Here is a 25,240-nt window from a genome sequence, read left to right as displayed (position 1 = left end):
CTTGTCGAATCTGCACACCTTCTACCTAGGCAGCAGCAGCGTGTGAATTACGCGTCCCAGGCAGGTTACTCCCTCGGCCCTGGCCCCAGAGAACACGCTCCCTCGCCAATACTGTCATATTCACTACCAGAAGGAGACGTAAAAAGACAATCTGGCATATCTGCGAATAACGCAGTAGAGGAATCAAATAAAACAGTTTGGAAGAGACTTTGGGAGTTGCGGTCTCTTTAAATCCTCCTCCCTCGTGTCCTGCGGGGGTAAAGGGAAAGTACACGTGGCTCTAAGAAACCAGTGAGCCCAAATCGGCTGGTGGAGTGGTGAGGCTGCGACCCGCACCCTCCGGGCCTTGGGCCCGAGCCAGGCTGACGCGGGGGTCTCCTGTTCCGCGCCTCAACCTGAGGTGGTCGCGCGCGCCGGAAACAGGTGGCATCCTCCCGCCGGCCGGCCCAACCCCGTCGCCCGACCCAACACTTACTCTTATTGACGGTCTTCAGAGCGCGCGTGAAGTCGCCGTTCTGTCCGTAACGGTTCACTTCACTCCACAGCGCAGGCACCGAAACGCCCCCACTACTGCCGCTCGCCATCTTGGAGGAGGCGGGGCCGGGCAACCTCTGCCCCGGAACAGGATGCCCAAGTAGGCCGAGCGGAGGAGGAAGCTGGCGGTGGCTCAGCGTGCAGTGGTGAGTCTTCGTCTCCGAGTTAGTGTTGGAGAGGAGTGGTTTGTGTGAGGTCTGGGACACACCTTACTCAAAGGCGTCAGACTCGGGGGGGGGGGGGGGGGCGGGGCGGGGAAGGCGTGATGTTTCACCCAATAGTTTCAGTCAAAAGCAGCGTGTTTTTCTGGGCGACTGCCTGTGAATAAAGTCTATAAAGTGGTAAATAAAAAACGAGAGGGAGTCATGGGGGAGGAGGGGAGTCTGGGCTTTGCTGTGGTGATTGAGAATACCAAAAGGAGGAATTAGCATTTGAGATTTTATAAATGATCGGGGAACAATGGCCTGGTTGTGGGGAAAATGAGGGACATTCTGGCACAGAGATGAACTTGATGAAAGGTTCTGGAGAAAAAAAAAATTCAGTGCAAAAGCACATTTGGTGAAAATTTTTGGCTGCCCTTTTGGTATTAAGGATGATGAGGTGATTCTTTTGACTAGTTCCCTGATGGTAAACAAGTTACTCAACTTCTTGGGGTCTGTTTTTCCCACTGTAAAACAGGGATAAAATAGATGGGCGACACGCTTGTAATCTCAGCTCTCTGGGAGGCAGAAGCAGGAGGATCACAAGTTATAGCCCCGCCTGGTCAACTTGAGACTGTCTCATTGCGGGGAGGGGAGGAAATAAGATGAGCTGGGGCAAAGGCCCTGAGTTAATCCCTCAGTATCACCAATGAGTTTCAGTGATAAAAGATAATTCATGCACCTGACAGTCATAACACATATATACCCATACCTGTATATCCATGTACCCATGGATACACTTGATGTGACGGACATTTTTATTGTTCTACTCTGTAGATAAATCTCTTGTGATCATTACAACTCCTGTCACTTCCTCTCTCCCCCAACAACTTAACTCCTTTTCATCTTTGTATCTAGGGTCAAAATTTGCTTCTTAGAAGAAATTTTGCACTGGTCAACATTCTGATTACATTGTTATAAGGTGCTCTACTTCTGCTTTTGTGTGATAGATGTCCATGCTAGGGGATCATGCATGCAAGGCAAGCTCTCCAACATTGAGCTATAGCCGCAATTCAAGGCTCTGTACTTCTGAGCACTGATCATCCTTTAAGGCCTTTCTCACTCTGAATGGCTTATAGTTCTTTGATGCCAAGCCACCGTATTGACTTTACTTACAATATCACTAGAATCTAGCACATGACTTTTTTGAGACAAGGTCTCACTTTGTAGTTCAGGCTGTCCTTGAACTCACTATGGAGGCCAGGTTGCAAGGTTTCCTATGTAGTCCAGGCTGCCTTGAACTCAATATCCTCCTGTTTCAGTCTTCCAAGTGCTGAGATTACAGTCATGAGTCTGGCTCATAAATGTTTTATCAGCTACCTGGGTATCCTTTAGCATAGTCAAGTTGATACATGAAGTTAGCTATCACCTAAGTACTGAAAACTTATTTTTTATTAATATTTGGTTATTTATGAGGTGTATATATGATTTTTGAGGCATACTATATTAAGTTACTATCTTACTGTAGGACAGGCAGAAGAAATACTATTTAAGCACTTTTAGCTAGGCAAGGTGGGCATGCTTGTAATCCCAGCTATTCAGGAGGCTGGCCTAGGCAATTTAGTAAGAGCTGACAGAGTTCTTGTCTAGCTAGCATGCAGAAGACCCTATGTTCTCTTCCCAGTACTCCCCCTTTCCTCCCAAGTAAGCATCTTTAATGCCTTTCTAAGGATTTCTGAGCTGGAAATAGCATGGAGAATTTGTGGATGCTCTGTGGCAAATTACTCCCCATCTTGCATGTTTTCAGAAACTAGATCAGCTGATAGGAATATTGAATTCAGGGTAATTTTCATGGTGAATTAATTCCACTCATAAGTGACATTACAGGGCCAGGGATGTAGCTTAGTGGCACAGCGCCTGCCTGGCAAGCATAAGGCCCTGAGTTTGATTCCCAGTACTAAAAAAAAAACCCCAAACAAAAAAACCCCTCATAAGTGATATTACATAATACATTCATAAGCCAAGATACATTTTACGTATATTAAGGTCTTGCCATAACCTTTGTAATAAATTTTGGAAGCCATTTTTAAAAACAGCAATTCTAAGAATGTCTTTATTAAAAACTGCTTTATTTGGACAATTTTTCCTATTTTTGTGTTCATCTTCAAGCTCATAGTATAATCACCCAGAAGGCAAACTAGATAGGTTGTGTAGGTTACTTCTTACAGGAAATGTAATGAGTAAATGCTTTCAAGTACTCTTAGCACCAATGAATTATACTACTGGGGATATACTTATTGTACTAAGACACTGATGGTAAAACTGATAATGACCATGATAATGGTAAGTCCTATCATCTACCAGTCTAAATCTTAACTTAAAACTTTTTTATGTACTGCACAGAATTAGATAGAATCATTGCTAAGTATGGGTAGATAGAAGAGGAAGTATCACTACTCAGACCAGAGACCCAGAGTTTAAAGATGTTAAAATTGTTTAAGTCTTAATTGTTCTGCCATAGTGCATAATCCATCCTTGCAAACTAGCATAAGATAGAAAATTACAATTCTCCAATCTCTAGCAGTTAGCCATAGTACATCAGAGTGTAATAGTGTATGGGAAATCAAGTGTAAAACTGATTTTTTTCTTCTTGGAACTTACAATTTAAGAGCAATTGTAGCAATTGTGGTTATGAAAGGTTTTATGGAAATAAAGCTCCACTATCTAATAAATAGATTTTAATGGTAAAATGAAGTCCTTCAAGGAAATAAAGGTATAGGTATATGGCAGTCAAAGGATTATGAAGAATACAGGTTCCCTTGATAGGTCACACCAGTGATTCACTTTGTATTTTTAGGGTTGTTTTTTTTTTTCGAGACAGGGTCTTGCTATGTAGTTCAGGCCAGCCTGGAATCACCAGCCCAGGCTGGTCTCAAACAGATGGGAAATTCCTGCCTCAGCCTCCTGAGTGCTGGGATTACAGGCGTGCACCACCTGCTTGGCACACACCAGTGCATCTTAACCTACGGACCACAAGTAGGATTCAAGGGAACCCAAGAATCAATTTTGTGGGTGCAAGTTCCTAAAGAGAGGGTCTTCAGGATTAATATTTTCAGAAGGATCCACAACAAAAAGAAATTAACTGTGGAAGTCTGGGTAATCACGTAAAGACTCGGTTGAGAATGAGGACCTTCTAAGGATCAGACTAGTATTGCATCTGACTGTCATTTGAGGCTCCTGCACAGAGGATCAGAGAACAAGGTAAATTCAAAGGTCAAGCAGAAATTAAAACTGATAGCCACAACCTGGTGCTGAGTGAGATGTAAAAGGTCAAAAAAAGGGGGCCGGGGATTTAGCTCAGTGATTTCGCCGCCTGCTGCGCAAGCGCAAGGACCTGAGTTCAATCCCCAGTACCAAAAAAAAAAAAAAAAAAAAGTCAAAAAAACATAAAGGATGAAATCAAGTTTCTGACTTGGGACAGTGAGTATAATCAAGTTTAGGCTTGGTGAATAAGAATTAATTCGCAAGCATTCTGGTTTTTACACAAGTGCCCATGGGACAGATAGGGAAAAAATGTAAGTTTGGAAGCAGAGTTGGGAGTCAGTAATACTAATTTTATTAACATCTTCCACTCAGTATTAATAAACAAGAGAGAAACTCTTAAGAAATACCAGTACTTGTGAGAAACTGAAAGTGTAAATAAGGACTAAATGTATAATAGGTAATGTGAAATAGGAAGAAAAGGGGCAAAGGGGAAGGAAGTGGGAGGGCTAGGGGAAAGGATAGAAGGGAATGGGATTAATATGAGAAAATGGAAAAATAGGAACAAAATCTTTGTAAATAGGGAGGACTGGAGGGGTTGAAGGGAGGGCTGGGCAAGGGTGAAAAATAAGAACCAAGAGAGATTATGTAAAGGTGCAAATTTCCAATGATGAATGTCATTATATTGTATACCTAAAATGTACCAATGATTAGAATGAATAATCGATAATGTAAAATAGGAAGAAAAGGTCCAAAGGGGTAGGGGTAGTGGGAGGGGCAGGGGAAAGGAAAGAAGGGAAAGGAAAAATGATGAGAAATGGAAAAAATGGAAATAAAGTCTTTGTAAATAGGGAAGGGTGGAGGGCGTGAAGGGAGGGCTAGGAATGGGGAAAAAATAAGAACCAAGATGCATCATGTAAAGGTACAATTCCCAATGAGAAGTGTAATTGTGTTGTATACCTACAATGTACCAATAAAAGAATTTAAAAAAATAAAATAAAAAGAAATACCAGTACTTGAGAGAATAGGTTAAAAGAAATGATCAAGAGTAAGGGTGGAATACCTTGGTGTTAGCTCAAAAAAGGAGTGGTGAGGCAACATACCCCAAAGGGATCCGATGAAACAAGTGGTAAGAGATGGCAGCTTATTAACAGTTGAGAGGTCAGAAAGTGTAGACAGTGTACGCCAGAGGGAGGGCCTTATCAAGATTTCATCTGTAGCAGAGGTTTTTAATATTTTAGGGGACATAGAACTCTATGGAGAAAATTATGATTGCCCCTTTCTTTTAAAAATGAACACAGAACTTTACTTTCTTTTTGGTACCGGGCATCGAACTCTGGTCCTTGCGCTTGCGCAGCAGGCGGAAGACCATAGAACTTTATATTCTCTGATTTTACAGGTTCTTAGATGAACTCACTGGCATTAATACTTGATAATAAAAGGTGGCTTCGATAGTGTCCCTTTGTCTTATTTTATGTTTTCCCCTAACCCCAGCATCAATCTCAACTTTCCTTACTAAAGAAAACATACCTATAACAGCATTAGGGAGACTGAGGCAGGAAGATTGAGAGTTTGAAAGCAGCCCAGACTGTATAAGGTTCTATGATACCTAGCTAGAGATAATGCAAATACACTTTATTTTCTGAGATAGTGACTATAAAAACAAAAACCATACCCTTAGAATTTGTAAAGACCATAAAATGAATGAGGATTATATTGCTCTTATCACCTAAGATATAACTGTTTTATCTTTCTAAAACTTACTGGTTGAGATATAGCAGGTCAAGTTATAACTTTAGAGCTTTATAATAGGATCTTATCTGCATTTATAAAATGTGTTTCTTCGATTATATTACCTACTGAACAATGATTATACAGTGGGTAGAAAAAACTAATCTTAAAATGTCCTTATATTAATTTTACTACCTTATACAGAAATATTAATACAAACATGTTCTAACTCATGTTATCTAGACGCATTTATTCATGTATCAATTTTGTTTTGTCTGATTCAAAATCATTTTTTTCTACTTTGCTTATTTTTCTGCAGCTAAACTAGAAATGTGTAGGACCTCCTCCCCACCACCAATAAAATGACATTTTTAGGAATTACATGCTCTGATTTTCTTGTCAGCCTGCTTCAAGGAAATCCATGTGTTCAGTATGCTTGCTCGCAGTTTGGCCCATACCAAGTGGTTGTTTAATCCAAATATCTGAGCAGCAAACTGAGCTGATCCTTCAGGAGAAAGTATGGTGGAACAGCCAAGACCTATTGGTTTGGAAAGGAAAAGACAGGAAATTGAGCTGTCAGTTAATAATGAAAAAATAACAGGGACGAAGGATGTACCTTAGTGCTAGGGCACTTGCCCTGCATTCATGAGGCCTGGAATTTAATCCCCAGTAGTGCAAAATAAACAAATAAAAGTCATAGTCAGAAAAGACCTGTTGGCAACAGACTATAAAAAGCTACCACAGAGGCCAGGGATTTGGCTCAGTGGTTCGGCCACCTGCCTCGAAAGCGGAATGACCCGAGTTCGATCCCAGGTACCAAAAAAAAAAAGCTACCATACTAATATAGTGGCTTGTCTAAAATAGGATCTGCAGAATGGTTTCTTTAATGTTGAAGTGGTAATATGACTGTAAAAGGACAAGTAGTATTTATCTGCCAGAAAGAGAGATTTTATATGTATTATCTATCACGCTTAGTGAATGAATCTACTTGCACAGAGATTTACTTTTTCAAACTTCTTTTCCCACATACTATTCCTTTATGTCCCTAGTGACAGGCCATAGAGTAAAACAAAGGACAAGGTAAACAGAAACACTTATTCTTAAACGAAATACGTTAATTGTTTTGATAATTTACTAGCTAATCTTTTTGTCTTTTCATTTGAATTATTGTAATGTTTTTTAAGCAGTAAAAAAAGTCAATTCCAAAGAATAATTTAAAATGTGTAATAAGATCTACAAGGCAGTAGCAAAAGGAAGTTAGGTCCTCAGCAATTATAAGTCTGCTCAGACAGACTTACAGGTGTAGTGTTACTGGAGTCAAAGACTACTGCTTAGTTTACAGATCTAAAAGCTCTAGTTTTCCTATATTTTTGGCATTCATCATACTTTAAAAATTTTTATTCTGTACAGTACTGGTGATTGAATCCAGGGCCTTCACACTCAACAACATCCCAGATCTTTTTGAAAGTTTTTGAGACAGACTCTTGCTAAATCATTAAGTTGCACCAGCAGGATTTGAACTTGAAATGCTGATTCAGCCTCCCAGAGTACAAGTGTGCACCTCCTCGCTTGCTGGGCTATGGCTCTGATGCTATTCACAATAAAAACAGACTATAAAGTATGGGCTGGGGGTACAGCTGAGTGGTACAGCACTTGCCTAACATGTATAAGGCCCTGAGTTTGATCCCTAGCACTGCAAAACAAAACACCAATGTACCAATCACGTTAATACAAATTTGTATTAATAAGTCAGTTTTGTCACTATGTGGCAGTGGCCACGTTGCTTAATGTTAATTTTCATATCCTTGTCTATAAAAAGAGAAGGATAATTAGTAGCTCCCTTATATGAGTTACTGACCATGTGCTTTGGGCACTGTCTGGCTTAAGGTAAATATTCAGTGAGTGTCAAGCATCAGTATTTGCATACTGGATAGAGTGCTCTACTCTAATACCTGGAATAATGTGACTACTGCCCAGGTCTCCTTTTCTGATTTTTTTTTTTTTAAGCTTATCTAGTGAGCAGGTGTCAGAGAAAGTCTTCAGGATTTCACATGGGCCACTGTAAAAATCATTCTTCAAGGGCCAGGGATTTAGCTCAGTGGTTTCTGCCGCCTGCTGCGCAAGCGCAAAGACCCGAGTTCAATCCCCGGTACCAAAAAAAAAAAAAAAACATTCTTCAAAGCATTACCTCCAAATTGAGTGACAACAGAAAAATTTCCCAGATTTTCTCTCCCCTTCCACACTAATAGAAAAAAACTGCTGCCCAACTTTTGCTCATCACATTTCCCCTTTTCTAAATTCAATGGATAATACCTATATAGTTCCTCTGGTGTAAATTTGGTTAATAGCTTCATAGCTACAGATTTTTAAAGATTTAATAATTTATACTGGAACGTCTAGTTAAGGATCTAGTTAAAGATGCGTTAAGCACAAGATTTATCTCTGGAACCATATAAACCCAAGAGTAAAGGAAATAAAGAAAACAGGCATAAACATACAAGGACAACAATAGCAGTAGCATTTTGAGAGCCAAAAGGCAAATGAGGGAGTAATCAGCTTAGCAGAGGAGTGGGAGTGATAGTGGGACTACAGAGAAAAGGACTGACTGATACAAATCTAAGAACCAACTTTCCCACTTTACTTGATCAACAGCACCTTTAAAAGACCACAGCATAGTTTTCTTTATCTGAAGGTGAAGAAGACTTCAGATTTCTCTGGACTGGGGGACACCAGGCACAATTTAGACAAGGAATGCGGCCATGAAAATAGCTTACATTTATATGCCTATTCTGAGACACTCAGCCTCTCCCAATAAGATTCCAGAATTCTGGCAGCCAGGTCTATTCAACCAGCAAGAGCCTAAGACAAAAATTCTCTGATGATTTTGGGTAATACCTGAGAAAAGACCTTGACACTGATAGGAAGGGTTATTCAAAGAACAACTCCATAAGATCACCTCACAACAAAGTTGTTTCCAATGAGCTTTCTACAGTTCCTCACTAAAACTGAATTACCTGACAGTTGAAGGAAAAATTAGTAAGACTATACTAAGTTTAGAAAAAGGTGTTACTACAAAGATTAAACAAGGATGTTATAGAAAAAAAATCTAGAGAACAAAATAGGGCTCTTGGAAATGTAAATATGTTTTATTCAAATGAAAAACTCAATAGAAGGGCTAGAATGTAAAACTTAGAAAATATCCCAGAAAGCATTGCAATAGAAGGAAAATAGGATAGAAATCAAGGAAAGCCAAATTTGAATAACCCAAATATGAGGGGACAGAAAATGGAGGTTTAAGAATATTAAATAATTCAGTAAAATTCTCCATGACTAAAGAACTGAAGTATCACATTAAAAAACCCCACAAAGTCCACAGTAAAAACAGACCAAGGTACATCTGAGAAATTTAAGAACAATGCAGATACTAAAACATCTTAAAAGTTTAAAAGACCTAGAATTGGAATGGCACAAAAGCAATGGAGTTGCTCTTAAAATTCTATGGGAAAACGATTTTCAACCTATAATTCTATTCATAAACTATCAAAAAAGTGTGGCGTTCTAATAAAAACATTTCAGATACAAGATCTAAAGGTTTACATTTTGTACTCTTTCCTCAGGAAATTAACAAAGAATGTGCTTCAACATAATAAGAAGGAAACCAAAAGAGGGGAACACATGGGACCTAGGAAACTGGAGATCTAAGACTAAAGAAAAGCAAAACGTATCTCCAAAATGACACTGGAGGCAGATCCTAGGACAGCAGTGGTGCAGAAGGCCTAGAGAAGCCAATCTATTGGTGTCAGAGGTCTCAGGTACTTAATGTATTTGACACATATCAAGAGATTAACACAACTGAGAAAAGTCTGAGGTTTTAAAGATAAGGAAATCAGCTCCTACTGAAATAATATTGACTCAGAACTTGCAGAACATCAGATTATATCTTTGATTTTGATGAACACACTATAATAATGATATGAGACGCAGCTCCATCAGGCCAAAGATGACTTCCTTTTATGTCATTTACTTTTGACCTCAATTTTTAAAATTAAAAATTTTTCAGAAGTAACCATCACTTTTGTTTAAAACTCAATACCACTAATGGTATATTCTTTTTTTTCTTTTGGTTTTTTGGAGACAGGGTCTTGCTATGTACAATAGTTCAGGCTGGCCTCAGCCTCCCAAGTGCGGGGATTACAGGTACACACTTAGTGTTGTATTCTTGAAAAAAATAATCTGAACTTGACCTTACTACTGTACAAATCTTAACCCCAGCTTATAGAAAATACAGGGGACAGAAGAGCATGTTTACCATTACCAAGGAATGTAATAAACCATTGTGGAAAATTCTACAAGAAAAATGAAAGGGAAAAAAAGGTGAAGTTTTATAGATTAAATAAAACTCAAAAGATATTAACAAAACGAATGTAAGGACTGTGAAGCTCAATTTAAATATACCAACTACAAAAAAGTGAGAACCGAACATACTTGAACGTAAACTAGAAATAGTTTTAGAAATTATTACTGATTTTTTTGGGTGGTGAATACAATATCATGATTATGGTTTAAGAATAAACAAGAGTCCTTATCACTTAGAGATGCATACTGCAGTATTTAAGTAAAAATGTACCACAATATCAAAAATCTGCTTTGAAATAATTCAGCAGAAGGGACTACAAATGCAACAAAATAGTAATTGCTGGGCCGGGGATTTAGCTCAGTGGCTCTGCTGCTTGCTTCGCAAGCGCAAGATCCCGAGTTCAATCCCTGGTACCAAAACAACAAGAACAGCAACAACAACATAAACAAAAGAGTAATTCCTAAGGCTGGGGAATGAGTACATGAAATTTCATTATTCTATATAATGTTGTGTATGTTTGAAATTTTTCTAATACACGGTTTAAAAAATGTCAGTGTAGGCTGGACGTGGTGGCACACGCCTGCAGCCCCAGCACTCAGGAGGCTGAGGCAAGAAGATCGCTGTAAGTTCGAGGCCAGCCTGGGATACATAGTTTAAGATAAGCCTGAACTACATACATAGTGAGACTCTGTCTCAAAAAAATAAAAAAAGTCAGTGTGTCTTACCACTGGGTAGTCGAAGAGAGGACCACACATCCTGAGCTCCCCAGTCTGATGTGAGGGGAGGACAGCTGATAACTGGATAAGCAGTGTTACCAGCCATCACTGGGCCTAAACCATTGCTTCTGCCCGCCACTGCCACGAACACAGTTGGAATGCCATCCCCTAGGGAAATGAAAAGATTATCACTGGTTTATTTATTTATTTTTGATACCGGGGATCGAACTGGGGTCCTTGCACTTGCGCAGCAGGTGGTGAAACCACTGAGCTAAATCCCCGGCCCTATCACTGGTTTAAACATTACAAAGGACTGCCAGGTATGTTTTAAAAAGCCATCTATGTCTTAAACCCTTGAGTAGTCTTCCGTGGAAAAAGCATTAAAAATACACTGTTGTACATATTTTCAAAATATAAAGTTCACAAAAATGAAAAATGACACCAACGAACGGTATCTTTTCTGCCAAGCGATCTTTAAAATAGGGTGCAAGGAAGCTCATTTAATAGTGACTGGAGGTTTAGAGGCACTTCAAGAAACATGATTTGAGGGCAAGTTTAGTAGTATGCAGGAGCTGGGGGAGCAGCTTAGCATGCTTGAGGCCCTGGGTTCAATCACCAACACCAACAAGTAATTTGTGTGTGTGCAGGTATGTATTTTTAGACCCATATAGTTAATATCTCTAAAGCATTTCATTCTTTGGGAAAAATATATATTATCCCTTTGATTCCTAAGGCAAAGATTTATAGCCTAGAATCTAAATTTCACATATTTGCATTTTGTTAAGAGAAGTTCTAGCCTTCATTAGCTTATTAAAAGGGTCTGAGACTCAATCCTAACCTGCCCCTAAACTATTAACTTCACTCCTGTTGCAATCACCTTTAGAGTATTATCAGTCATCCTCCATTTCAGAGGTACCTACCTGGCTGTGAACCCAGGGTTTTGGTGTTTTAGATCAGTGCTATCTTTTTCTCATGTGCTACATTCTAAAACTGACTTAATTTCATGTCTGACTGCCTCCCATGAAAGGCTGGGCCATTAAATGAAGGACCCTAGTTAGCAAGACAGACTCCATATTGCTGCTTGACCCACCTGCCTGCCCTTTAGATGAACTCAGAAGGAGGAAGCTTAAAAACCTCCTCCCCTTAGAAAGTCTCTTTAGAAATAACAATTAATCAACTATTGTTTTACGAATGTTCTAACAGCAGGACATTCCGCTTCTGTACCTTTTGCTTGCTTTACTAGTTCTATCCCATAGGGGGCCCTCGAAACTGTTGGCCTCAAAGGTGTATAAAACATGTTTGTCAACCCCCAGTCGGGGCTCAAGTCTGATGCTTGGCTCGGGTCCCAGCGGGTAATAAACTCCTGTGTGGATTTAATATTGGTCTCTGGTTGGTTCTTTCTCGCTGGGTGCAACATTAAGGATCCCAGGGAGGATCTGTTCTTGCAATCTTGGGCATCCTGTAACTGATACGGGGCTTATTTTGTGTTGGAGCAAGTTAGAAACAATGTTCAAGGGGGTGTTTACTAGGTAAAGACACCAGAGGTTCTCACACTTCCAATCTGTTTCCCTCTATCCTTCCACTTTCAGTTTTTTCCCTGCATTCTTTTATAAGCTCCTAAGAGCATCTTACACTTTTTGAACGACAGTATCATGAGAGTACATATCATAGTTTCCCCTCAGAAATATGGAAAAGCGGGCCAGCGGGCCAGGGATTTAGCTCAGTGGTTCTGCCGCTCTGCCTCGAAAGCAGAAGGACCAGAGTTTGAATCCCGGTACCAAAAAAAAAGAAATATGGAAAAGCTCTTTTCAGCAGTCTTAATCTAAAATATGTAATTTGGGGCCAGGGATTTGGCTCAGTGGTTCTGGCACCTACCTTGCAAGCGCAAGGTCCGGAGTTTGATCCCTGGTACCAAAAATACCCTAAAATATGTAATTTGGGGGGCAAATCAGAAATACATGAATTATTCTAGTTAGTTGAAGTTTACCTTCATATTCAGCTTTAATCCTTAGCGTTTCATCTGGGCCTTTATGGGCAGATGTTACTCGAAGTTCACAGGGAATTCCATAATTTCCACAAGCTTTCTTGATTTTTTCACAGTGACCAAGATCAGAAGTTGATCCCATCAGTACTACAACCCTGCACTGGCTTTCTGATTTCAGAAGCAACTGGAAAAGAAAAATGTGGATATGAAAAAGAAGACAAAAATGAGTAAATATAGGAATAAAATCATAACAATCAATTTACAGAGGTATAGCTTATAGTAAAATTACTTCCAGACAGAATATTTTCTTTCTTAATATACCCCAATTTGAAAGACAAACAATAAAATAGTAGGCGATTTTTAAATAACCTCTGTATGTGGTCTTCATTATTAAAACCTAACAGATGAGATTTTTGGGGGGGAGGGGGGGTACCGGGGATCAAACTCCAGACCTTATACTTACGAGGCAGGCGGCAGAACCACTGAGCTAAATCCCCAGATGAGATTTTTAATTAGATAAATTTATGTTTACTTGTCTATAGCCAAACTACACTGAATGTGCCTGATTTTGCCTATCTCAGAAGATAAGCAGGGTAACCCTGGTTAGTACTTGGATGGAAGATAAATTGTGTTTGTTTACTAATATAATCAAAAAGGGATAAACCCTCAACATTTTACATGGAAGCAGAGAAAGGCTGGGGATAGCTCAATAGTAGAGCACTTGCCTAGCATGCATGAGGCTCTGGGTTCCATCTCCAGCATCACTGAACAAAACAAATGAACTAAAAGGGAAGCACTATACCTTCGCACATTTTAGTCTGAAACAAGATTTTCTTAGAAGAAAAACCCAATATAGGTTACTACAGAAGGATTACCTCTACTCTCTCTGCAACCCACTCGAAGTTTTTCTTTACCATCTGGAGCCCTTCAGGGGTTACTTCCTTGAGGTCACGGTAAGACTAGAAAATGAGATACAAAGTTTAGAAAACAAAGTATTTCTTGGTATCTGAAACTGATTTTTGTCTTCTGAGTAGGGATGATAACAAGGGACATCTGAAAATACACCTCAGTCTTCAAATTAATTTCCTGAACTAAACTAGAAATACAGTAGTGAGGTAAAATTTTATTTTCACTCAAGGTGAATTGCTTTCTATACTATTAACAATTGATTGCCTTGAGAATTTTTATTTATTAAGTATAAAGAGGATCTTGCCCTAATTTTGTTAAGAAACAACAGATATGGGTGGAGCCTGGTGAGATCTAGAAGACGTGGTGTAAAGTCCCAAATCTGCCTCTTAATCCTCTAATTGTGAACACTTACTCTCTTAGAACATTAAATTCAGCTAGCCAAACAAAGATAATATTTGCTGTTATTGTTGTGAGAATCTACCATGGTATTAAAAAGATAAAATCTGGCTACCTAGGTTGGCCCTAAATTTTCCACTGTCCTGCCTCCTGAGTAGCTGGACTAAAGGCAAGTGCTGTCACAGCTGTTTACTGACCTGTTTGTCTTTCTGCTGGCTTCGATCTCCTGATGGCCAGAGTCTCCAGGAATCATTATCAATAACATCAGCAAGAACAATTTCTTTGGTGGTCACATCAACCCCAAATTCAATCTAGAAATAGCATATTACCAAAGAAAAATTTAAAAAATTTATACTATTAACATTTCTCAGTTATAATCTCTACTTTCAAATTCTTTGTTTCATCTGTACCTTCATATCAACCAGTGTACAGTTCTGGGGCAACCAAGATTTCTCCAGTATTTCAAAAATAGCTTGTGTAGCATGACTCATGATATCCACTTCAGTTTGGCCTATAACAAGTCCAGCAAAGCAAAATTTTGCAGCAATTAGCTGTTCCTCAGACCACTGCGGATCATTATTAGCATCATCCTGAGAAGTACAGTAGAACAATTAATTTAAATCTAGAATTTTTGAACTTTTTAGAAAAACTAACATCTTCCACAAACAACAGGAAGGCCAAAACACATTTCAATCTATCCAGTCTTTCCAAAATTCAGTTTTTACAACCTTCTGACCTCATTTTTGATAAAAACTTACATAGCCCCGCAAGTGCAAGGACCCGAGTTTGATCCCTGGTACCAAAACAAAACAAAACAAAACAAAATACTTATATAGGAATACAAATCTTTAATTTTTTTTTCCGCTTGAGACAGAGTCTGTGTAGTACAGGCTGGCTTCAAACTCAAAGCAATCCTCCTGCCTCAGCCTCCCAAGTACTGGATTACAAGCATATACCACAATGTCCAACAGAAACACAAATTTTTAGGGACACTATTTGATATTTCAAGAGATCTCAGACAAAGATATTAATGAAAAAACAATTATTTTAAGCACTGTCCCAATTTTATGATTTAATGGATTTTGATTTACATAATTATAATATAGACAAGTTATGCAACTTACTGTTTAAAAATGCCAAACTATCATTGCTTTCTATTTCTAGATTTTTGGTTTTTGGTACCAGGGATCGAACTCGGGACCTTGAGCTTGTTTGTTTTAGATTTTTGAGACAAGGTCTCACTATTAGTTCAGGCTAGCCTTGATCTCCTATGTAGCCCAGGCTGGCCTCGAACTCACAGCAGTCCTCCTGTCCGAGCCTCCCAAGTGCTAGGACTGTCATTGCTTTTTAAGTACAAGATCTATGCATAATACCATAAATCAAGATGGAAAGAGTAAAGCAATTTGAACATAGACTGTAAAAATTCAAAACTATTTATTCCTATGTCCTTATGGTATATATTTCTGGTAACAGAACCAATGATAGTACATTTTCCTCTATTAGGCTACAGAATATGTTTCAACTGTAAATTTTTTTAAAGAAAAATTCCCAGGCCAGCCTTGAACTTCCTATCTTCCTTCCTTAGCCTCTAAAGCACCACACTGAGCTTCAACTCTAAATTTAAAGAATTTTTTAACTAAATGTTACTTTCTTTTCTAATTATTATTTATTTAAATTTGTTCATTTCAAGCTGGATGTGTAACACATGCCTGTAATCCCAGCTCTTAGGAGGCTGAGATAGGAGGCTCTCTGCAAGTTCAATGCCAAGCTGGACAACATAGTGAGACCCTGACTCAAAAAATAAAAACACAAAAACTGTTTGTCAGTCAACTTGGTCCAAAGGTGTTATGGCTTGTGTTTCGATGTCCCCCTAAAGCCTCATGTGGATGAGGTGGGGCTTTCTTTATCAGAGGTAGTTGAATCTGGTATGTGTGATGCTGGGATTAAGGGCATGTGATTACTAAACCACTACATGTGAGTGACTGGTTTGGCATTGCCCGAATCCAGGTACTCTGGATGGGATAAAAGGGTCAGAAAGACACTGTTAAGGTCTCATGTTGCTTTTGCTGTCTTTTGTCCCAATGAACTGTTTCTCCTCTGCCACCCTGCCTTGGAGCCAGCTGATTATGGACTGAAACCTCTATGAACTGTAAACCAAATAAACCTTTCCCCCTTTAACTTTGGGTGTTGGGTATTTTGTCTCAGCAAGAGAGAAAAGTAAGTAACACAAAAGGTAAGTACATTTTCACAGACATTTTAAAAATCTCACTTATCATTGTTAATGGAAGTATACTTTACTGACATAAATTTCAAGAGTAACATTTGTAGTAGCAAATACTTCAATGTTTAAATCTTTTGGGTTTGTAATTAAAAGTTTGCTGCTACATTAGAGTAGGACACAGAATCATAAAATAATTACCTTGAAAAATAGCTCCACTATAGGTGGGTAAAACTTAAATCCTTCCTTGACACCAGGATTTCTTTTGAGAAAAGAACCAGTTGCTGTTCTTCTGCAAACCCATTCAATTGGAATCATTTCACATTGGGGAGCAATGAAAGCTGTCTCTCCACATTTTCTGGTGAAAGCTGTTTTGATACCTACATATTGATTGCAAAAGTTAAAAGGCATTGAGATCTTAAGAAGGTAGATCAGAACACAATAAAACTCTACTCTACAAGACACAAACAAAAAACCTCTAGCACAAACAAAAAACCTCTAGCAAGAATAAATGTAATTTTTAAACAGAGAAAACAGGAAAAAAGTATTTTTGTGGTATTGGGAGCAGACCCAGGGCCTCATACTAGGCAAGTGCTCACTCTACCACTGTGATACATTCCCATCCCTTGTTTTTGGTGATGTTACAGATCAAGCCTAGGGCCATGTGCAGGGTAGGCAAGCACTCTACCATTGAACTACAGCTGCAGCCACTAAAGCCTCTTCTACTGTTTAAAACAAATAATCCTTGGAAAAGAACATCCATCAGGTAGTCCAAGAACACAGCAGCAGCTTTGGCCAACAGCAAGTAAATATTTATCCTTCTACCGCTTTTGTTTTTTAATTTTTTTTAAATTTTATTTTATTGGTACATTTTAGGTATACAATATAATGACATTAATCATTGGAAATCTGCACCTTTGCCCCTCTTCTTATGCAGAGTGTTACTGAATAAGATAAAGATCTGATGTGGTATTTAGTATGGAAACTACTTGATATGATGACTTTGGACAAGAACCTCTCTGATAATAGTTCAAATATGTCATGACCCAGCAGCAATGCTGCTTCTAAAAAGCAGGGACTCAACAGACACTAATACACCAATACTCACAGCACAAACATTAACAGACAGCCAAAAAGGGAGAACAACACAAACATTAACATAAAAACAAAATTATCAGGAGATGCCCAAGAGGATGAAAAAATAATATACAAAGAATAAAGTTTATTATTTGAGGGGCCAGGATCTGATCTGAGCTCTCTCCTGGCTAAGTCCACTTGCTCTTAGCTCTTTTCTGGTTAAGACCAGGATTCTTAAAAAAATAAAAATAAAAAAAATAAAAAAAGACTAGGATTCTTGGATGTGTATTTTTGTTTATACGACGGGGGGGGGGGGGGGGCGGTAAAGGCAGATACAAGGAACAGCAGGACTAAGGCACTAATGAGCCAGGCTTGGAAAAGGGAGGGCCGATGTATTCTTGTGAAGGACAGGTCATAGTTAACAAGCCACTTATCTTTAGCTAACGTTTGATCTGGGAGAATGAATGCACAGTCATAAATCCTCAGCTGCACTATCGTCTTGCTATTAGAAACATCACAATCTCATCCATCATTGAGATCTCAATTGTGACTGGTGGCGTAGGGAACTTTGTCTCTGTAAGCCAGCTGAAGGCTCTTCTAGCAAATCACACATGCTTTGGAATGACATAATGTTAATCAATAGCCAAATTATAAGCCAATTCAATATTTTAAAGCCTGTTGGGTGTGGTTTCAAGCTGGTCTCCTGCACAAAATGTAGTATATATATTAGATAATCCAGCTAATGGAGCTAGACATGGTGGTGCATGCCTGTAATTCTAGCACTGAAGCAAGAGGACTGCAAGTTTGAGTGTATCTGGGGCAACCTAGTGAGACTGTCTCAAACATAAAAAGGGCCAGAATGAAGACTTTAGATTCAATCCCCAGTCTTATACACACACACACATTCTTGATACATTAATTTTATATTATGGTTGAACCTTGAGAACTATATGCCAAGTAAAATAAATCAGGAACAGTTATTCCACTTATGTATCAGATACTTAGAACAGGCAAATTCTAGGGATAGAAAATAAAATAGAGGTTACTAGGGGCCTCAGGGATGGAAGAATGGATAGCTATTGTTCAAACAGTATAGAGTTTCTGTTTGGGATGAAAACGTTCTGGAAGAAACTACTAACAGCTAAGAGACAACCTACAATGCAGGAAGAAATATTTAGCAGCTGTAGCTCAGGCAAAGGTCTACTATCGAGAATATATAAAGAACTGAAAAAAATCAGACCCCCCCAAATTCAAAGACCCAATTCAAAAATGGGCATACGAAATGAAGACATTTCTCAGACAAAGAAATAAAAACAGCAAATATATGAAAAAATGTTCAACATCACTGGTCATTCGAGAGACACAGATGAAAACAACACTGAGATTCCACCTTACCCCAGAAAGAATGGCTGCTATCAAGAAATCAACCAATAAAAAATGCTGGCAGGGGTGTGGGGAGAAAGGAACCCTTCTCCATTTTTGGTGGGAATGTAGATTGGTGCAACCACTGTGGAAATCATTATGGAGATACCTCAAAGAACTAGGACTAGAGGTCCCATTTGACCCAGCTATTCTCCTACTGGGAATCTTCCTCAAAGAATTAAAAGAATCATACCACAGCGATATATGTGCACCTATGTTTATAGCAGCACAGTTTGTAATAGCTAAAGCTTGGAAACAGCCCAAGTGCCCATCGACTGGAAACCAGATAAAGAAGATGTGGTTTTTTTATAAAATGGAGTACTACTCAGCCATAAAGAACGGGAAATTAGAGTCATTTATAGCCAAATGGATGCATACTGAGGCCATACTCTTTTTTTTTTTTTTCACTTTATTAAATTCTTTTATTGGTACATTTTAGGTATACAACACAATTACATTTCTCATTGGGAATTGTACCTTTACATGATGCATCTTGGTTCTTATTTTTTCCCCATTCCTAGCCCTCCCTTCATGCCCTCCACCCTTCCCTATTTACAAAGACTTTATTTCCATTTTTTCCATTTCTCATCATTTTTCCTTTCCCTTCTTTCCTTTCCCCTGCCCCGCCCACTACCCCTACCCCTTTGGACCTTTTCTTCCTATTTTGCATTATCATTATTCATTCTAATCATTGGTACATTTTAGGTATACAATATAATGACATTCATCATTGGAAATTTGCACCTTTACATAGTCTCTCTTGGTTCTTATTTTTCACCCTTGCCCAGCCCTCCCTTCAACCCCTCCAGTCCTCCCTATTTACAAAGATTTTGTTCCTATTTTTCCATTTTCTCATATTAATCCCATTCCCTTCTATCCTTTCCCCTAGCCCTCCCACTTCCTTCCCCTTTGCCCCTTTTCTTCCTATTTCACATGACCTATTATAAATTTTAGTCCTTATTTACACTTTCAGTTTCTCACACCAGAGAAACTATTCAGTATTTATACATGTGTGTCCTATTGATTTCACTTAAGAGTATCGGTGAGGCCATACTCTCAAGTGAAATAAACAGGACACACATGTGTAAATACCGAATAGTTTCTCTAATGTGAGAAATTGAAAGTGTAAATAAGGATGAAAATGATTAAAATGAATAACTGATAATTTGAAATGAGAAAAGGTCCAAGGGTTTGGGGATGGTGCGAGGGGAAGGGAAAAGGGAAGAAGGGAAAGGAAAAATTACGAGGAAAAAAAAAAAGGAATCAAACTCTGTGTAAATAGGGAAGGATGGAGGGGGTGAAGGGTGCACAGGTAATGGGAGAAAAAATAAGAACTAAGATACATCATGTTCAGGTACAAATACCCAATGATAAATGTAAATATATTTTATACCTGAAATGTACCAATAAATATATATATATTAAAAAAAAAAATGTTCTGGAAATGGATAGTGGGATGAACAAGCAGGAGACTTAAATCAATCCCTAACTTGGGATAGTAACTACATGTTTGGGTTTATGAAATCTTATTTCTTAGGTGTGTTAACTGTTAGTCATATTTGCTCATTTGTCTACCATGCTTGACAGACTGTTTAAATGTAAACAAGTTCTTTGTTTGCTGGTCCTAAGAACTGAACTTGGGGAGAACTGAGCTATGTCCCTGGCTCTTTTAGTTTTTTTTTAAGACAGGATCTTAACTAAGTTGCCCAGACTGCCTTCAAAGTTGCAATCCTCCTGCCTAAGGCTCCTGAATAGCTGGGATTACATGTGTGCTACCACACCTGGTTTATAGTTACTTTTAGTGGGAGGAAAACCTTTTCTCTGAATCAAAGGGAACCAAGCATATAATTAAATTATGGTAATGATGTTTTTAGAAGTACTGATGATTGAACCCAGTGCCTTTGTGCTGAGCTACATCCTTGGCCAAAACTCAATTCCCAACAAGGTTAGTTTTAGGAGACATCATTTATTTATTAGCAAGTAAAGATTATATGATGCTTGATGGTATTGCTAATCTGTCTTCTGTAACTAGTCTAGGAATTTTTTGGAAACTTTACATGTAATTGCATAGCATTTTAGGGAATAATTTTAGTTCATTTACTAGAGCTGCTCAACATCATGATGGGCTTCCTTCATAGTTAAGATTCCATGTAGGACTAAAGCAGGCTTTGGAGAGGAAAGCTGCAAAGGGGATCCCTGAGAAAGGTTGTAGCCAATTGCAAAAGAACCAAATGAGACAATTACTTCAAAACCAAGTAAAATGTTATACTGTAGTACGGCTTGATTTTAATGAACTGAGCGTGTGAGCTGTTAATCCATGTAATACTGTCTCCCCATAAAAGGGATCAGCATATACAGGAGAGAGGACAAGTAGGTGGAAGAGAAGATACTTACCTGCTTCCTGTAACAATTGAAAAATACAACTGGTAATCTTATTGGAGATTGCAGCTTTTCCTTCCAGGTGATTCTTTCTGGCTGCATTTCCTGCTGTAATCTGGTCCTTGGACTGCAGGAGGACTTTTCCTGGACTGTCTAACAATTCATAGACTTCTTTTGTTTTACCCTCATAGAGTTTTTTGCCAATGTTCAATACTGTGGAAATAAAATAGAATTTATTATATTTCAGGGAGAAATTTCCTGATTATTGAAGATTAAATCATCTAAAATGATGAATCACACAGTGACTAATAAAAATTAAATCACCTGCATAGAACTTATTCTCCTCAAGCTATTTTCTCATGCATCATCACGTAATTTTGTGAATTATAGAGATTAGGAAACTAAGAATCAACAAGGTTGAGGTCACAGAGCTAGATAAAATACTAAATTTGACAGCCAACCTTATATGTTTCTCTTACTGCTGGAACTGAAATAGAATTTAAGATAAAACTAATGAAATTACACTAGTATTTTTGTACATATGACCACAATACATTATCTAAAGTAGCCCACAGGAAAAAAATGGTTTAGTATTTTCCCTGATTTTTGCTTTCCAGGACAGGTGAAACGGTAAAGCCAGATGGGTTTCCTGTTACTATGTAAGTAGAGGCTCCGCCACTTTTTTTTCCCCTCAGTACTAGGGAGTGAACTCAGGACCTTGAGCTTACAAGGGAGGCAAGGCACCACTGAGCTAAATCGCTGCCATTCACTTTTCTTGCGGTGCAGAAGCCTCCACCATTCACTTTTTTTTTTTTTGGTACCAGGATCGAACTTGGGTCCTTGCAGCAACAAATCCCATGCCTCCACCATTCACTTTTAAATTAGCCTCTTCGCCTGCAACCACCTCTCCCATTAACCTTTTCTCTTCCTTAACACTGGTAGGAAACTGAGGAAGTAAGCAGTGAGCATGTAGGTATCAAATTTTGATGCTGGTCACAAGACTTAAAGAAACAGTACTTTTGCACTCTTAATATGGCTAAAGAGGGTCTGAGAGGTGGAGCTTGATGCGCAGGGGCTGTAAATACAGAGGAAGCTTGGCTCACTCATAGTTTGCTTACCTCCTGATGTGGGCCAAATTCCTAAGAAGCCACAGACTTCTAGTCCAAGGTCCAGAGATTTGGGACCCCTTCATCACAATATCCAGAGACTAAGGCAGCACTTAATCCCTTACAAGGCAGTTTATCAAATGAGTAGAATAGTTTTAATTATCATCCCCCTTCAGTTTAAAGGTATAAACAGCCACCATTTTGTAGGCCTCAAAACACAATTCAAGGGTAATGAAATCTGTATCTCCTGGATTGCAATCCTAATTAGCGCCAGGTAAATTTAATTTTTCTTTGTTCTCAACCAGACTAAATTTTACTCTTGGCTCATGGTAGTTACAATCCAGTATAATAGTTGCCACTGTAAGGCACGTAATTCAGAGCATGCATCCCTACCTTCTGAATGTCTAGACTCACTAACAAGGTTTAAAAAGCTCTTCAGGGTGTAGTCCCAGCTTAATGCTTCAAACTCCTATTTCTCTATTCCTTCCTACAACTCCGTCTCCTAATATTTTATGTTCCCCTTCCAGGCTGGACATCCTGTTCACTTCCTGCCCATCTCATTACTCATCCTTCAGGCCTCCTAAGCCATGCTGATCAAATTTAGACTATCCTAAAAGCAATAATGGAGCTTTTAAGCACTCATGTAAAATGCCAGATCTGTATTTTAAATCAGTATGGCTATTGTGGAAAGAGAGATAGAGGTGGGTGGAACAAAGCCATAATCTGGGAGACTAGGATGCTGTTGCAGCAACCTAGGAGGTTTTGGTCTGTGCAAAGACATTTCAAAGATGGAAGAACAACTGATTCATTTCTTTCTCTTTTTTTTTTTGAGAGAAAAGGTCTTGCTAAATTGCTCAGGCTGGCCTCAATCTTGTGATCCTTTGTAAGGAAAAATAAAGCCTAAGATAGCTACACTTAGCTTCAGGCTGTGGTGGGGGAGTTGGGGGGTGTTCCTGTGGACCTTAAATTCATGTCTGCAAGATGCACGTGCACCGTTAGTCTCAGTCTAAATAACCAATATAACTAAAGTCAATGCTGCCTGGAAAAATAACCAGTCATCACTGGCACATTCTACTGGACTGCTGTGAGGATGGTGGGCTAGGGGCCACCACGCAAGTGTGCACGGCTGAGCTCAGCAGCTGAGAATAAAATCATATTCAGACATTTCCATGACTCTGTGTCTCTTCTTCTGGCTGCCAGAATCTCAAGTGAACCTCTGGGATTACAGGACTGTGACACTGTCCTGCAAAAACTGATTTAGTAATGGAAGATAAAAGAGAAGAGTCAAGAATGGTTCCAGATTGAAGAAATAGAGATTTAAATATGTAAGATGAAAGAAAGTAGGCAAAATCTGTAACTTCTGCTCTCTTTACTGGAATCTTTATACCTAGTCATTAAACAGGGTAGGAATTTTAATTAAGTAGACACAAGAAACAAACATAGTGGACATGCTATGTCAAAATGGTATAAAATCACAGATGAATTCAAGAAATTGATAAGGACTGGTCCATGCAACTTAAATTTAAGCCTTGAAAAGTACAGACTTTCTAGAGAAGTTAAATTCTAGGATTGTGCTGTCGAAAAGGTATCCATTAAGCACATGTGGCTATAAATATGAACCATATTTAATATGAAAAAAAGAATGCAAGCTAATTTTGAGCAAGGAAGTGCTGTTTAGAAACCACAGCAATTTGATATTTTAGAAAAATTAACCTGCCAATGGAATACAAGATGTAAGTGTCAGAGAAAAGATTCTATAGAGTTCACCAGTTTAGAGATAAAGGTACCCTGACCACAGAAAAAGTTCTGGCCTTGATGTTATGGAGTTATGTTCAGTATCAACCTGAAAATTTCTTTTGAATCTGTTAACTTTTAAAAACTAAACCCAAGGTTTCTTTCTATATGGGAAATAATGTAATGGTTTGGTTTATTATATTCAGAAACTATTATGAATCAAATCAGCGTTTTATCGGCGTAACTGAGAAGAACGAACTTTTCCGAGGACCTGACCACTCAGGGACAAAATGAGTATGTAACTTTGCCAACTACCATGACAAAGTAAAGCAAGGTAACTTTGCCAGAGGGTTTAGCTCTCCACCGCCACGACAGCATCAAAAACTACTTGTGAAAAGGTGTTATGCCATGACTTGAACTGTGAAAATAAATACATAAATAAATTATATGTGAAAAAAAAACACAGAGAACTACTTGTGGAGGGAGGTACCGGGGATCGAACTCAGGACCTTGAGCTTGCAAGGCAGGCGCAGCGCCACTGAGCTAAATCCCCGGCCCCCATCAAAAACTATTTTTAAAAAGTAAAATCAACCTGTGGAAAACTTTTCAGAAGGTTAAGTTATTAATTCTATGGAAAAGGAGGTTATTAATCCTGCAGGAAAGGTTAAGACTTTGAAGAGTCAACGATAGATTTCCGTGTGATTGTTTCCCAAAGTCTACTGATCACGAAGTTTCCAGGCCCCTCCAATCTTTCCTTCTAAATAGCCCTTTACTCTGCTCCTCTCCCATTCCGGGGTCGTTCTGGATTTATCACGTTGTCTGAGACTGGTACTGAGGTTCCTGCGTACGTCCCGCAGCGCCCGGACCACGTGTGCGCCCCACCCCGGGCCTACCCACACGCCAGCCGAGGACCGCGAGGCCCGCACGGGTCCGCGCCGAACCGCCAGGTCCTGACTGGAGGACCGAAGTCAGCGGGGCGCGAGAGTCCGTGCGGGCTTGACGCGCGACTCACCCTCTGCTGTCGCCATGATCCTGAGCGGGCTGGAGGGCGTAACTACACTGAAAAGAGGGGCAGAACCCTGGAAAATAGCGGGTAGCGAGGTTCGCGGGGCGGGGCAGGCGCAGACACGCCCCTCACGTACACTAGCAGGTTGCACGTAGAGCACTGTGAAGGCGCCAGGCCAAACTCCAGGATCACTGTGGACCAAAGAAGTGGAGCCCCACTCCGGGAGGGAGAGGTTCCCTTAAGGCTTCCCGCCGCGCAGGCGCAGCGACG

The 25,240-nt window shown here is 39.3% G+C and overlaps 2 protein-coding genes and 1 long non-coding RNA gene across 4 annotated transcripts in view; 1 reads left to right on the top strand and 2 right to left on the bottom strand.

Moving 5' to 3' along the window:
* The window catches only part of Srp72 (signal recognition particle 72), a 31,615-nt gene extending 30,930 nt beyond the window's left edge, over positions 1-685 (bottom strand). The window contains exon 1 of one of the 2 annotated variants that reach the window (XM_004849694.4): positions 476-685. In XM_004849694.4, the coding sequence (XP_004849751.1) occupies positions 476-584 (109 nt within the window). In that variant the 5' untranslated portion in view covers positions 585-685. The remainder of the gene's footprint in view (positions 1-475) is intronic. The other variant, XM_087187703.1, reaches the window with a different exon arrangement.
* Positions 528-13,091, top strand: LOC106009811 (uncharacterized). Its single transcript, XR_015441377.1, has 2 exons — positions 528-680; positions 12,840-13,091. It is a non-coding gene; the product is annotated as an uncharacterized LOC106009811 (long non-coding RNA).
* Paics (phosphoribosylaminoimidazole carboxylase and phosphoribosylaminoimidazolesuccinocarboxamide synthase) lies at positions 5,897-25,227 on the bottom strand. Its single transcript, XM_004849693.4, has 9 exons — positions 24,977-25,227; positions 21,140-21,337; positions 16,448-16,626; positions 14,439-14,618; positions 14,226-14,339; positions 13,599-13,682; positions 12,727-12,907; positions 10,749-10,907; positions 5,897-6,204 (listed from the first exon to the last, which is right to left on the bottom strand). Exons 1-9 carry the CDS (start codon positions 24,990-24,992, stop codon positions 6,038-6,040), a joined length of 1,278 nt encoding a protein of 425 aa, XP_004849750.1. The 5' UTR covers positions 24,993-25,227; the 3' UTR covers positions 5,897-6,037.
* Between the last annotated feature and the right edge of the window lie 13 nt (positions 25,228-25,240).

Source organism: Heterocephalus glaber, unplaced genomic scaffold, assembly GCF_053883595.1.
Source record: "Heterocephalus glaber isolate CG9 unplaced genomic scaffold, H.glaber_assembly_v1.0 deba00001509, whole genome shotgun sequence".
Lineage (NCBI taxonomy): Eukaryota > Metazoa > Chordata > Mammalia > Rodentia > Bathyergidae > Heterocephalus > Heterocephalus glaber.
The sequence above is the reverse complement of the archived record's forward strand: the minus strand, read 5'-3'. Positions and strand labels throughout refer to the sequence as shown.